The sequence below is a fragment of the Podarcis pityusensis genome, assembly GCF_964106645.2.
Source record: "Podarcis pityusensis genome assembly, chromosome: 1".
Taxonomy (NCBI): Eukaryota; Metazoa; Chordata; class Lepidosauria; order Squamata; family Lacertidae; genus Podarcis; species Podarcis pityusensis.
Genome location: NC_138028.1, coordinates 5,936,623 through 5,950,982, shown reverse-complemented (window position 1 = coordinate 5,950,982; position 14,360 = coordinate 5,936,623). Strand labels below are relative to the sequence as shown.

The window sequence follows — 14,360 nt, the reverse complement described above, 5'->3', positions numbered from 1 at the left end:
GAGCTCAGCGCGCCCAGACTTCCCGCAGCTCTCCGCAAGGCGCAGGAGCCTGACGCTGGGCTCCCATGGCTTGCGGAGAGTTGCCTGCATGCCGAAGGCTGGGCGCGCTGAGCTCAGCGCGTCCAGACTTTGCGCAGCTCTCCGCAAGGCGCGGGAGCCCGGCACCGGGCTCCCACGGCTTGCGGAGAGTTGCTTGTTCTGGGGGCTGGGGTCGGGGGAAGCTCAGGCTTCCCCCGCCCCAGCCCCGCGCCTGGGGGGGAAATAATTTGTTTTCCTTTATTTCCCCCCCAAAAAAACTAGGTGCGCCTTATGGGACGGAGCGTCCTATAGGGCAAAAAATACGGTATGTTAAAACATTAAAAAACGTCCCTCTACAGGATTGCCTTCAGACGGCTTGGAGGTGGGGGCAGATAACTCCATCCCCTCCAACATTTCTCCAATGAAAATAGAGACATCCTAAGGAAAAGTAGGACATTCTGGGATCAAATCAGAAACCAGGACAGCTTCTCTAAATCAGGGACGTCCCTGGGAAATAGGGGCACTTGGAGGGTCTGAAAGCAGGACATGAAGGTTGCAGTCTTCCCCAGTAGCTGGTATCGTGGTATACTGCTCCATTGTCATGGCTAATACACAGCCCTTCTCTTTTACATCTGCAGGCGAGGCAGTGGATGTGCCAGACAGTTTGATAATATTACACCAATTCAGACCTGACTGCACTGGCTGCCAGTTAGTTTTCGAGCCCAAGTCAAAGTGCTGGTTTTGACTTACAAAGCCTAAACAGCTGAGGGCTACAATACCTAAAGGCTTTATCCACGAGAGGTCCACAGGGAAGTTTGTGGCATTCTCCTGCTTGCGGGATGCTCTCTTCAGGAAGACTCGCCTGGCCCCTTCGTTACATATCTTTAGGCTCCAGGAAAAGTGTTCCTCTTCTCCCAGGCCTTTAGCTAATTAAACAATCTATGGCTTTTTAAACTCAGTATGTGTGTGACTGTTTTTGTTTGTTACTATGCTAAACTGCCCTGTGATCCTTGGATGAAGGGTAGTATAAAAATGTATATTATTATTATTTAAAAATTGATATGCCTCCCTTCATCCAAAGATCTCAGGATGGTTCACAAGATAAAAATGCATGATAGAAGTAATAAAAAAAAGGTTTTTGTTTTTTAAAAATAAAAATAACCCTTCCCCTAACAAATTTAACAGGCCACTGAATATAAATCAGCCCAAGGCCTGGTTGAAAAGAAATGTTTTTACCTGGCTCCTAAAGGTGTATGAGTAGCAATGCGGGTGGCGCTGTGGGTTAAACCACAGAGCCTAGGACTTGCCGATCAGAAGGTCGGCGGTTCGAATCCCTGTGACAGGGTGAGCTCCTGTTGCTCAGTCCCTGCTCCTGCCAACCTAGCAGTTCGAAAGAATGCCAGCGCAAGTGGATAAATAGGTACCGCTCTGGTGGGAAGGTAAACGGCGTTTCCATGCGCTACTCCGGTTCGCTAAAAGCGGCTTAGTCATGCTGGTTTGCCAGAAGTGGCTTAGTCATGCTGGCCACATGACGCGGAAGCTGTACGCTGGCTCCCTCAGCCAATAAAGGGAGATGAGCACCGCAACCCCAGTCGGTCACGACTGGACCCAGTGGCGTAGCGTGGGGGGTGCAGGGGGGGCCAGGCGCACTCGCAGCTCTCTGAGAGCCAGTGTGGTGTAGTGGTTAAGAGCGGTAGTCTCGTAATCTGGGGAACCGGGTTTGAGTCTCCGCTCCTCCACATGCAGCTGCTGGGTGACCTTGGGCTAGTCACACTTCTCTGGAGTCTCTCAGCCCCACTCACCTCACAGAGTGTTTGTTGTGGGGGAGGAAGGGAAAGGAGAATGTTAGCCGCTTTGAGACTCCTTAAAGGGAGTAAAAAGCGGGATATCAAATCCAAACTCTTCTTCTTCTTCTTCTTCTTCTGCCCCTACCTGGCTCACTCACTCTCTCTCACTGCAGTGCTGGCTGTGCGAATCCGATCCGAGCCGCCGGGTCACCGCCCACTGTGGAGGGGGGGGGGATGTCGAAAATGTGGAGAATGTGTAATGCATGTTCGCACTCAATAAAGTGTTTGAAAATAAACTTGTATTTAGATGCATTTTACTTTTATTACATCAGTATTTTCATAACAAACAGTACATGTGCTTAGGGGGTAAGGGTTTTTTAAACTAATCTAGTGGAAGAGACTCGAGTGCTAAAATCCACAGGTTAGGGGGCGCAAATTACTTGCCTTGCCCCGGGTGCTGAGAACCCACGCTACGCCACTGACTGGACCTAATGGTCAGGGGTCCCTTTACCTTTTAATGCTAAGAACTCTGTGTGTGAGAGAGCGTGCATGCATTTTTTGGGAGCTGGGGGGGGAAGGCTTAACAAAGGCATGGTTCTAATATAAGAACACGGGCAACTTTAGCAGGCCAAAGTATATTCATATTATTGTATACTAGAGAAAAACAGGTGGAAGAGCTGGGAGGAAGCAAAGGAGGTGTGGTAGCGGCAACAGGAGGCAGCCGTGAGAATGTAACAATCACAAGACAAAGAAAAACAGATGAAAACTGTATGCAAGATGCACCAACTTTATTCTCATTTCCTGGCCACCCAATAAGAACTGTCAAAGGACCTTGAAAATGAACAGCAAGATCTAGCACTGTTCTTAAAAAGTTGAAGAGAACACTATTAACTTCTGCCTCTTTTGTTGACCGCCAGCATTACACTTTCCATTCTTATGTTCGGAATAGAGTACAGTGGTGCCTCGCAAGACGAAATTAATCCGTTCCGCGAGTCTCTTCGTCTTGCGGTTTTTTCGTCTTGCGAAGCACGGCTATTAACGGCTTAGCGGCTATTAACGGCTTAGCGGCTTTAAGAAAAAGGAAACAAACTTGCAAGAACTCGCAAGACGTTTCGTCTTGCGAAGCAAGCCCATAGGGAAATTCGTCTTGCGGAACGACTCAAAAAACGCAAAACCCTTTCGTCTTGCGCGTTTTTCATCTTGCGAGGCATTCGTCTTGCGGGGCACCACTGTAGTTGCATTGGAAGACGATAATCAGGCATCTGCACCATATGACCAGCCCAACGAAGTTGATGTTGAAGAATCATTGCTTTGACACTGGTGACCTTTGCTTCTTCCAGTACACTGGCATTAGTTTGCCTGTCTTCCCAAGTGATGTGTATAAAATTTTTGGGAGACACCATTGATGGAATCTTTTGAGGAGTTGGAGGTGACGTTTATAAGTCTCTCTCAAGTCAAATATTTTAAAAAAACCAAGTATAAACACCAACAGCTGGTAAACACTGGCCTGCGAGAGCTCCAGTTGGAGAACAGCCTTTACCAAAAGTGTCATAGACTTTGAAACAAAATAAAATTCCTTCCAGTAGCACCTTAGAGACCAAGTAAGTTTATTATTGGTATGATACCTGAAGAAGTATCTGAAGAAGTGTGCATGCACACGAAAGCTCATACCAATAACAAGCATAGTTGGTCTCTAAGGTGCTACTGGAAGGAATTTTTTTAGTTTGACTACGACAGAGCAACACGGCTACCTACCTGTAACATGGACGTTGAAGACATTTGAACTCAGGCCACAGGGGAGAAACGTGCTAAGAGGAAGGCACTTCGGCAAAACCTCACCGTGATCAACTCCCGCCCGGAAACCTATGTCCCCACTGTAGAAGGACGTGTGGATCCAGAACTGGCCTCACTTATGGACTCACTGTTAAGACCGTGTTCATGGAAGACAATCTTGCTTGGCTAGAAGTGATTGCCAAAGACCTTCTGCCTGACACAGTCCATTACTGATATGCAAAGGCTTACACAGGTGAAAGGTGATCAGATAATGGAGTTGGAGAAAGCTGGACCGAGGAAGGTTCACATGTACCATCCCACTTGTACTTTGGCCACCAAAGAACCGGGAATGCTGGCATAAGCCTCTGCAGTGGGAACGCGATAGCAAATGACTAGCAGAAGGAGCTCTCAGTTGCCAGGCAGCGTTGCAGAAAGGGCTAGCCTCACGTGGGCGGCTGCTGCTGCTGCGTCGTGTCAGAGAAAGCCACCTTAATTATGCACCGGTTACAGCTATGCGCAGCCACAGATTCAGAGTGCCAATTACGCAGTGAACACAAAGCCTTGGGAAGAGATTGCAAAAAGGCAGCAGCAACTTGCCTGGCACCTGCGCAGTGAACAGGTGCACCTTTTGCAGAGCTCCATGACAGGCAGGTATCAGTAGGTGCCGTTTTCTTCCTCTGTGTATCTGCAGGCCAGGAAAACATTGTACCCGCTGGTTTCTGTCTCGTAAGGTAAAGGTAAAGGGAAACCCTGACCATTAGGTCCAGTTGTGGCCGACTCTGGGGTTGTGGCGCTCATCTCGCTTTATTGGCCGAGGGAGCCGGCATACAGCTTCCGGGTCATGTGGCCAGCATGACTAAGCCGCTTCTGGCGAACCAGAGCAGCGCACGGAAACGCCGTTTACCTTCCCGCCGGAGCGGTACCTATTTATCTACTTGCACTTTGACGTGCTTTCGAACTGCTAGGTTGGCAGGAGCAGGGACCGAGCAACAGGAGCTCACCCCGTTGCGGGGATTCGAACCGCCGACCTTCTGATCGGCAAGTCCTAGGCTCTGTGGTTTAATCCATAGCACCACCCGCGTCCCGCTTCTGTCTCGTAGGCAGTCATTAAAGACAACACAGCCTCTTGCCCGTAAAAGTATAAGCTGTGATTTGGGTGCATGTTGGGTGAAGTTGGTTGCAGATGCAAATGTTTCAGGCTAGGAAAGGACAAACATTCTGACCATTTTCTTAGGGATGCAGCAGGGTCTAAAATGACAGGTTCATTAGGCTATAAATCAAGGCTAGGCAACTTTGTGCCCGCACAGTGCTTTGGGGGACTACAAACTCCCTGACCATCAGCGATGCCAACTGGGGCTGATGGGAATTGGAGTTTGACTGTTCCTACTGTCACAAATTACAGCTTGCTTCATTATTCTGAAGTATCAACAATGCCTGTGTCACACAGATCTCTTTGTCTACAAGTGCCACGTTTGTTTGTTTTTCATTTTTCATTTACAGACTAAACCCTGCTTCTTGGGAGAAAAGCAATGACAAACCTAGACAGCATCTTAAAAAGCAGAGACATCACCTTGCCGACAAAGGTCCGTCTAGTTAAAGCTATGGTTTTCCCAGTAGTGATGTATGGAAGTGAGAGCTGGACCATAAAGAAGGCTGATTGCCGAAGAATTGATGCTTTTGAATTATGGTGCTGGAGGAGACTCTGGAGAGTCCCATGGACTGCAAGAAGATAAAACCTACCCATTCTGAAGGAAATCAGCCCTGAGTGCTCACTGGAAGGACAGATCGTGAAGCTGAAGCTCCAAGACTTTGGCCACCACATGAGAAGAGAAGACTCCCTGGAAAAGACCCTGATGTTGGGAAAGATGGAGGGCACAAGGAGAAGGGGATGACAGAGGACGAGATGGTGGGACAGTGTTCTCAAAGCTACCAGCATGAGTTTGACCAAACTGCGGGAGGCAGTGGAAGACAGGAGTGCCTGGCGTGCTCTGGTCCATGGGGTCACGAAGAGTCGGACACGACTAAATGACTAAACAACAACAAATGACAGGAATGCAGAGGCCGTGGCCCTCCAGATGTTTCGGAACTACAGCTCTTATCAGCCCTGATCACTGACCGTAGTGGCAGAGGCTGATGGGGGTCAGAGCCCGATAACCACCTGAAGGGCCTCTCAGGTTTCCCATTTCTACAACAGCTGACAGAAAGGTAACTTAACCCTTGCACATTTGCACTTTTGTGTCAGATGCAAAGCAATTTTATTTTACTTGCTGCAGGCAATAGCAAGCGACCTGTTCAAAAACCTCTTATAGCCCACTCCATGCTTATTCAGAATAAATTCCAAACTTGCCCAACACAATTTTGTTAATAGGGATTGCAACCAATTCAGAGCAGACCCACTGAAATTTAGGTTAAAGGTATAGGGACCCCTGACCATTAGGTCCAGTCGTGGCTGACTCTGGGGTTGCAAGCGCTCATCTTGCTTTATTGGCCGAGGGAGCCGGCGTACGGCTTCCGGGCCATGTGGCCAGCAGGACTAAGCCACTTTTGGCAAACCAGAGCAGCGCACGGAAACGCCGTTTACCTTCCCGCCGGAGCGGTACCTATTTATCTACTTGCACTTTGACGTGCTTTCAAACTGCTAGGTTGGCAGGAGCAGGGACCGAGCAACGGGAGCTCACCCCGTCGCGGGGATTCGAACCACCGACCTTCTGATCCTAGGCTATGTGGTTTAACCCACATCGCCACCCACGTCCCGAAATTTAGGTTAGCCATGTATATTAACTTCAAGGGGTGTATTCCGCACTGGATTCAACCCTAAATTGTATACAGAATTTCAATCTAAGCATTCAAACATGCTCAAAACCCATTGAAAGTTAACTTAACAAGCGTTTTAGAATGCCACGGAATGGATCATAAATTGCCTTCCCTGGTATGGCGTAGTTGTTAGCATCTAACTAGGCCCTGGGAGACCAGGGTTCGATTCCCCACTCGGCCACGTAGCTCCCCAAGTGACCTTGGTTCAGTCACCCACTCTCAGCCTAACTTATCTTGCAGGGTTGCAGCGAGGATAAAATGGGGAAAAGGAGTACCAAATACACCACCTTGAGCTCCCTGGAGGAGTGGTGGCATATAAATGCAGTAAGGAAATAATGGGTAGCCAAAGAATCATATTCTGTGGCTACACGTTGTTATGTAGGGCCAGGGCCTTCTCAGTGATGGCTCCGACTTGGTGGAATGCTGTCCCATGAGACCAGGGCCCTGCAGGATTTAACTTCCTTCCACAGGGCCTGTAAGACAGAGCTATTCCACCTAGCTTTCAATTTGAACTTAGCCTGATCTTTTATTCCCCTTCCTTCCCTCCCCCTTCCCTTTTTATGAAGATTACCCGCTCTGGGATCCCACAGCTAATTCTCCCGTTGTCCTCGCTGGCCCAAATAGGACTAATTTAGCCAGCTAGCCCTGGTGATCATCTAATGTTTATTGGATGGATTTCCCCCCTAAATTGTTTTTTGAATTCAGAATTTATTGTTATTCACGTTTTCTACTGTATTTTATGCTGTTTTTTGTTGCATCAATTAAGTGTTTTAAATTTGTTGTTAGCCACCCTGAGCCCGGTTTTCCGAACTGGGAAGGGCGGGGTATAAATAAAATTATTATTGTTGTTGTTGTTTTCAGAAGCAATTGATAGGTGCATGGTTCTGTTTTAAACTTGGCAAAAGCCAATATCAATTTTACAAAAAGACGATAAAAGTTCTAAACATATTGAGTGACAGTGAAACACACAGAACGCTCATCTCGCTCTCCCCAACTGAGTCATCTCAAAACGCATTATGGTGGCAAAGCTACTGTCAAAGTGAGAAATATTGAGGGAGGGAAAGGTTTCTTGCTCGCAACTGGGGCCAGCACAGCAGAGCAGTGAGAGAGAAATGCAAAAAACACTAAGCATTGATTCAAAGACTGAGGTACCAGCCAAGACATTCAGCAGCGGAATGATTTCTGCTGTACCATCAAGGAACGTGTTACCATAGAGACAGAGAGGAAATTATTTTGTTGAGGTGCCAGGGGAGCGGGGAGATTCTTGAAAAGAATAGCTGTGTGGATTACTTGTGGGCAGCCATCCAGTCCGCGATCAGAAGTGAATGATACTGGTTGTTGGCTTTTTAATTAAAGATGGATCAAGATTTGGGGTTGTTTGCTAGGGAGCAGTCAAATATAATCCGTTATTTAACTTCTGGTGTGCTCCTGTAAGATGTCTATGGCACAGAGAATGTTTGATATAGAGTATTTGTATGGAGTGTTGTTTTGCCAGCCAGTCCATTTGCATTTCCAAGCATGCGCCGACAACTTTTAGTCCACCACCTCCCTCTGGTGGAGACTGTCTCTCTCCCTGTGTGTTATCCAAGCCCGAAGCCTGTCATTTTGGTTTTTTTCCTAAAGTAAAGAGAAGGTGCCATTGCAGTTCAACCTTTGCCATCGGAATATAAGATAAAAGAAAATGAAGTGATGAGAAAATGAAATAATGACATTTGGATTTGGGGATGGAAGATAATGTTTGTTTATAGAAAGTGGTTTTGTTAGGTGTTACATTGGCATGTATGAAGTGATTAATAAGAATAATTTATTATTTATACCCCGCCCATCTGGCTGGGCTTCCCCAGCCACATTGTTTATATATAGCAGACAGATGAAGAATTGAAAGTTCTTTAATCTCTGAACACTATGTTTTCTATTTCCTCTTGAAACTCTTTTCCATCTCTTTTTTCTTACCTCTCTTTCTTTCTTTTTTTTGTTTATGTCATGTTTTTATCTTACTTAGATTAATGTTGGACAAAAATGGTATTTTTTAAAAAAATGAATATAAGATACAGGCATCGTTAGGCTCTACACACACAAACCAGACAGCAGAGTCACTATTGCAAGAAGCGGTAAACAGTTACCCTCCAAAATATCAAGACTATCCACATTAATCAGGACATTAACTGCCAAGTAGGGAAAATATTGGGGCCCTTGGAGATTATCTGGGCTAAGCATCCCAGGCCTACCTACCCCTGTGGTCCACAAGGATCGCACAAGAGATAGATGTTTTTGTTTTATTCTGTATAAATTTGGCATTATTATGTTGTGAACCGCCCTGTGATCTTCGGATGAAGGGCAGCGTACAAATTTAATAAATAAGTCAGGTTAACAAATTGGGAAAAGGTGCCCCCACTTTTAAAAAAATGATAATTAGCAAGCCAAATCAAAATCATCCCGTTCCTGATTGTAGTTGAGAACATGCTGGCGGATGCGAGAGGAGTCGGTCCAGGTGATGAAGTCCTCCATTGCCCGAGTCACCAAGAAGGCTGGGTCCGTCACGACCTCGGGCCCAACCCTCACATGCCCCTGCTCCACAAAGGTGACGGCCGATTTCAAGTTCTGGGCCATACGGAGCTTCAGGAGCAGGCAAGGCAGGCGGCGGCGGCAGAAGGAGGAGGCCGAGACGCGGTCGCACAGCTCCAGGGAGCTTTTGGAGGCCACCAACCCCATGGCATACAGCTTCTCTAGGAGAGCGGCAGTGCTCCGGGCCCGGAAAGCCGCCGACTCCGGCGCTTCGCCAAGGTCCCGGATGCGGCGGGCCAGCTCCCGAACCGCGCGGCTCAGCTGGTTGTAGCGGGTGTAGTCCTCTCTGCGCTGCAAGCGGAAGCGGCGGAGCACTCGCAGCTCGGCAAGGTTCCCGGAGGCAGCCTCCCAGTTCACCAGGTCCAGCTTCTTGAGGAGCTTCTGCTCGTGGAACTTCAACTTGCGCACCATCTTCCCTCCTAGACGCAAATGGCCAGAGAGAGAAGCTTAGCTTCATTTTATTTTTAATTAAAGATTTTCTTGATTTACAAAAGTGTGTGCAATGTCTCTCTCTCGTCTATCTTGACTACTGTAATTCGCTCTACGCGGGGCTGCCCTTGAAGCTGTCCCAGAAACTCCAGCGGGTGCAGAATGCAGCAGTGAGGCTCCTCACGGGGTCTCTGCCATGGGAGCATATTCACCCAGTGCTTTTCCAGCTGCACTGGCTCCCGGTGGAGTACAGGGTCAGGTTCAAGGTGCTGGTTTTGACCTTTAAAGCCCTTCACGGCCTAGGACCCTCGTACCTATGGGATCGCCTCTCCTGGTATGCCCCACGGAGAGCCTCAAGGTCCATATATAACAACACCCTAGAGGTCCCGGGCCCTAAGGAAGTCAGATTAGCCTCAACCAGAGCCAGGGCCTTTTCAACACTGGCTCCGACCTGGTGGAACGCTCTGCCTCATGAGACCAGGGCCCTGCAGGATCTGATTTCTTTCCGCAGGGCCTGTAAGACAGAGTTGTTCCACCTGGCCTTTGGCTTGGAGCCAATTTGATTCCCTCACCCTCTTTCTTTTTCCTTTCTCCTCCTGTGATGAGGCTGCATTTTAATATTTTAACGTTTCAATATTTTAATGTTGTATTTTAATCTTGTTTTTAAGTTGTATTCATTCAACTTGTTTTTATTATTGCTTGTTAGCCACCCTAAGCCCAGCCTTGGCTGGGGAGGGCGGGGTATAAATAAAAATTATTATTATTATTAACTGAAACGAGGACTGCAGTCTTGGGGTATATCCGCTGACATTAACCCTGCATTCAGCCAGCTTCTTCTCTTCCCCCTTCTTGCCTTCTCCGTGGTCTCTTTTTGCTTATAGGATTGCACTGCCTTATGCTTAGTACTCTGATAAATGGACCAATGGTATGACTGCCTGTACCGGGAGTCGCTATCCAAGCAGGAGTCTGCTGCTGTCAGAGATTGAACCTAGGATGCTCTGCATGCAAGACAGATTCTCTACCACTGAACCACACCTCTTCAGAACTATCTTACATTTTTAGTATCTGCATTGCGTGTAGAAAGCTTGCGGTGCTTCCTAAGCGTTTAAGGATATTCGTGATGCTGATTATTTATTAAATTGTATATTGTCCTTTACCCACAGGTCTCGGGGGCGGGCGGGGGTTACAACCTGTAATCACAATATAAAAACACAAGACACATAATAAAAATAAAAGCAAAACCCAATAACTACCATCCGATCCCATTTTAAAAGGGCAGCCAGTGAAGAAATGGCCCGTTCTCGTGTTGTTAACCTCCGGACCTCTCGTGGAGGAGGTACACGAAGAAGGGCCTCAGAAGATGATCCCAGGGTTTGGGGAGGTACATTTGAAAAGAGGTATTGTGGTCCTGAGCCGCGTAAGGTTTTGTAGGTCTAAACCAGCACTTTGAATTGGGCCCGGAACCTAACTGGTTTATAATTGATTATAACGTGTTTAGCTAAGCTTCTCTCTGACTTGTCAGGAGTAAGCATGGACCAATGGTACCAAATAGTATGGGAAACAGCCATACTAGAAAAATTAACCAATAAACTGAAACTGACACGGGGACAAATAGAAGACGACACCCCTGAGTAAGCAGTTCAGCCAGTGACTTTGCAGAATATGTGGTCCAGACAACTTGTGACCTAAGAAGGAAAATGCAGACCTCGCAAAACCATGCATTGTGCCCTGCCAAATATTTGACAACACCACTAGCAACAGGGGGAAATGGACGAGAAGATAATCCTATGTAGCTAATTGGCAGGATAGAATAGTTAAATGGATATACAGCATACTTTCTGCCAAGGTATTCACATTGTGGAACACCCTTCCATCAGATGACAAGGAGATAAGTAACTATACAACCTTCAGAAGACATCTGAAGGCAGCCCTTTTCAGGGATGTTTTTAAATGTTGAATGTTTTATTATGTTTTTATGAGTGTTGGCAGCCACCCAGAGTGGCTGAGGCAACCCACATGGGCGGGGTAAGAATAATAAAATTATTATTATCATTATTATTATGTCAGTTTATGGGAGTGTAATGGCTGGGCCCATGGAAAACACCCCAGCTGCAATCGCTGCCATCTCTACTTAGAAGGATTAGGTAAGGGGACACAAACATCTGCTGGAAATCGACTGCACAGAAAGTATTGACAGTATTAACTGAGGTCATACACCCCGCCCTGGCATAAACCTGGCTTTTATAATAATACCATATGATGCAACAAAAATATGTATTTTTTAAACTGTTTACCGTGTCTCTTTAGCTCTTGCTATATATCCCTATCTCTATACCTGACGCACAAAGGAAGAGCATAAAAAGTTTTCATGGGCTATTACCACTACGAATATTATAACCATTATACCTGAAGAAGCGTCTCCACCCCCATCATTCAGCCTGGACACTGGGGTCCAGCTCTGAGGGTCTTCTGGTGGTTCCCTCACTGTGAGAAGTGAAGTTACAGGGAACCAGGCAGAGGGCCTTCTCGGTAGTGGCGCCCGCCCTGTGGAACGCCCTCCCACCAGATGTCAAAGAGATAAACAACTATCTGACTTTAGAAGACATCTGAAGGCGGTCCTGTTTAGGGAAGTTTTTCATGACTGATGTTTTAATGTATTTTTAATCTCTGTTGGAAGCCGCCCAGAGTGGCTGGGGAAACCCAGCCAGATGGGCGGGGTACAAATTATTATTATTATTAACCAGCCTCAGCGAAGTATCTTGATTTCATTGAAAAGTACAGACAGCTCTTTGGTAAGTGATCAAGGAAGAAGAGCCCAGCTGGATCAAGCAAAGGTGCCTCGAGTCCAGCTTCCTAGTCTTACATTGGCTGGACAAAGGCCCGTGGGATGTATACAAGCAGGAACGGGATAGGTCAACATTATCCCCACGTGCGATTCCCTGTAACTAATATATAGCCCTCGTGCCTTGCAACCATCGACAGCCCCCTCCTCCACGTATTTGCCCAATCCCCTTTCAAAGCCATCCGACTTCACAATTGTCACTACGCCTTGTGGCAGCGAGTTCCACAGGCTGACCGCCTTCCAACGAAACTACATGCATTTCTTCAATGCGAAAGTCGGGGCTGGATCTCGGAATCAACGTGACGAACTGTTTCAAACGGACTGGAACAAATTTATATTTTACATGAAAGAAAATTGTAAACATTTGGAAACGTTTGTAGGCTTGAATTGAAATGCTTTGTAATGTAAATATAAGGAACCGATTTACCGACAATAAGGTGAAGTATTATAATTTGACAAAGGGTAAATAAGTGCTTATAGAAATGCGAAGAATATGGAAAGTTATGTGGAAGTCAGAAAGAGGGAGGGAAGGAGGTCGGTGCTCTTACAGAGTAATATATTAAGTCATAGAATTATGTAACAAAATGTGAATATGATTTAAGTGGAAAACTCAATAAAAATTATTTTTTTAAAAAAAGTGGGGGCTGGATCTAACAATTAGAACCAAAGGAGACAGGAAAGCCAGAGGAAATAAATATTTGCCCCCCAAAGAAACACCCCAACCACCAACTGACCTGTAGCGGCTTCACAAACAGCAAAAATCAGGCTCTGCAAAAGTCCTGGGGAAACCTGCAGCAGAATCAACAACGTGGGGAAAGGGCAGCGGAAGTTCCTTTTCCGGTCCCTGAGCTCCGCCCACTTCCTCTTCTTGTTGAACATAGACATAATAAAAGTGATATGTGTGCGCACTGCACATCTTCCGGGTTCCCTTGGAATATTTCTCTCCAACAGTAACAAACAGAGAATAGTCCCCCAGTGAAAGCAGCAACTTTTTAAAAGCAATATATCCTAGACATATTTTGTTGGGTTGGGTGCAGTCTCAGGGAAGGGGCTGCAATAGGGAGGCCCAAACGAAGTGCAGGTGCTGTTTCATGCGGACAGCTTCTAGAGGAGAGCTGAGTTCGGGGTGCAGGGGATCAAAGGTGCACAAACTGTCCCAGCAGGAACATGATGTGCCCCCCACCAAAGGCACCAGCCTTCCACTAACACCCCAGGCCAGTGCCGGATTTACTTATAAGCTAAACGAGCTATAGCTCAGAGCCCCACTCTCTTGGGGGGCCCCCAAAAAATTTAAAGGAAAACAAAACCGGATGTACATTTCCAAAATATAAGATAAAAAACCAATAAAATAAAACCTACATACAGCAAGAGTGTTTTGTGTTGTGTAGGCTCCTATGATGGAAGTCATGCGCCCCGCCTGCTAGCCTGCTCCCTCAAATATCACTGGTTTGCTCCTTTCTATATACAGTGAACGCTCGGGTTGCGAACGCAATACGTGCGGGATGCACTTTTGCAACCCGCAGCATTTGCAATCCGTTTCTGCGCAGGCGCATGTTGCGATTCGGCGCTTCTGCGCATGCACAAAGTGCGATTTAACACTTCTGTGCATGCGCGACTGCCGAAACCCAGAAATAACCCGTTCCGGTACTTCCGGGTTTTGACAGTCCGCAACCCCCCCCCCCCCCAAAAAAGCAACCTGAAGTGGCTGTAACCTGAGGTATGACTGTATAGGGTGCCTACATTCTGCATGGACTGGTCGTATGGCCACATGTGCAAATGGCTTGAGATACCTATTAGGTCCATCAAATACCATATAGCATATATTCAACACAAAAGACAGCGACAATTTGTTGTTGACAAAGGACAGCTGGAGATATAAAGGGCCCCATTACCTTTAGTAGCTTAGGGCCTAAATCCGGCCCTGCCCCAGACATCCCATTTACAGTGGGGTTTTTAATTTTTACTGATTAATTGAAAAGCTGATATCATCAAGCAAAGATTCCAAGTGATATCAGGAATAACTAAGAGCTGTTTGACTGGAAAAGAGGTGGTGGACTGGAAAAGAGGTGGTGGACTGGAAAAGAGGTGGTGGACTGGAAAAGAGGTGGTTTTTAAGCAGAGGTTGGGTGGCC

General features: G+C 46.8%; 1 protein-coding gene and 1 long non-coding RNA gene across 2 annotated transcripts; both read right to left on the bottom strand.

Moving 5' to 3' along the window:
* Nucleotides 1–2,576: 2,576 nt before the first annotated feature.
* Nucleotides 2,577–6,037, bottom strand: LOC308470403. Its single transcript, XR_013982409.1, has 2 exons — nt 5,149–6,037; nt 2,577–3,556 (listed from the first exon to the last, which is right to left on the bottom strand). It is a non-coding gene; the product is annotated as an uncharacterized lncRNA (long non-coding RNA).
* Nucleotides 6,038–8,109: 2,072 nt separating this feature from the next.
* Nucleotides 8,110–13,106, bottom strand: LOC308459437 (U3 small nucleolar ribonucleoprotein IMP3-like). Its single transcript, XM_080974899.1, has 2 exons — nt 12,963–13,106; nt 8,110–9,376 (listed from the first exon to the last, which is right to left on the bottom strand). The coding sequence occupies exon 2, from the start codon at nt 9,366–9,368 to the stop codon at nt 8,805–8,807; it is 564 nt and encodes a 187-aa protein (XP_080831025.1). The 5' UTR covers nt 9,369–9,376; nt 12,963–13,106; the 3' UTR covers nt 8,110–8,804.
* Nucleotides 13,107–14,360: the final 1,254 nt, after the last annotated feature.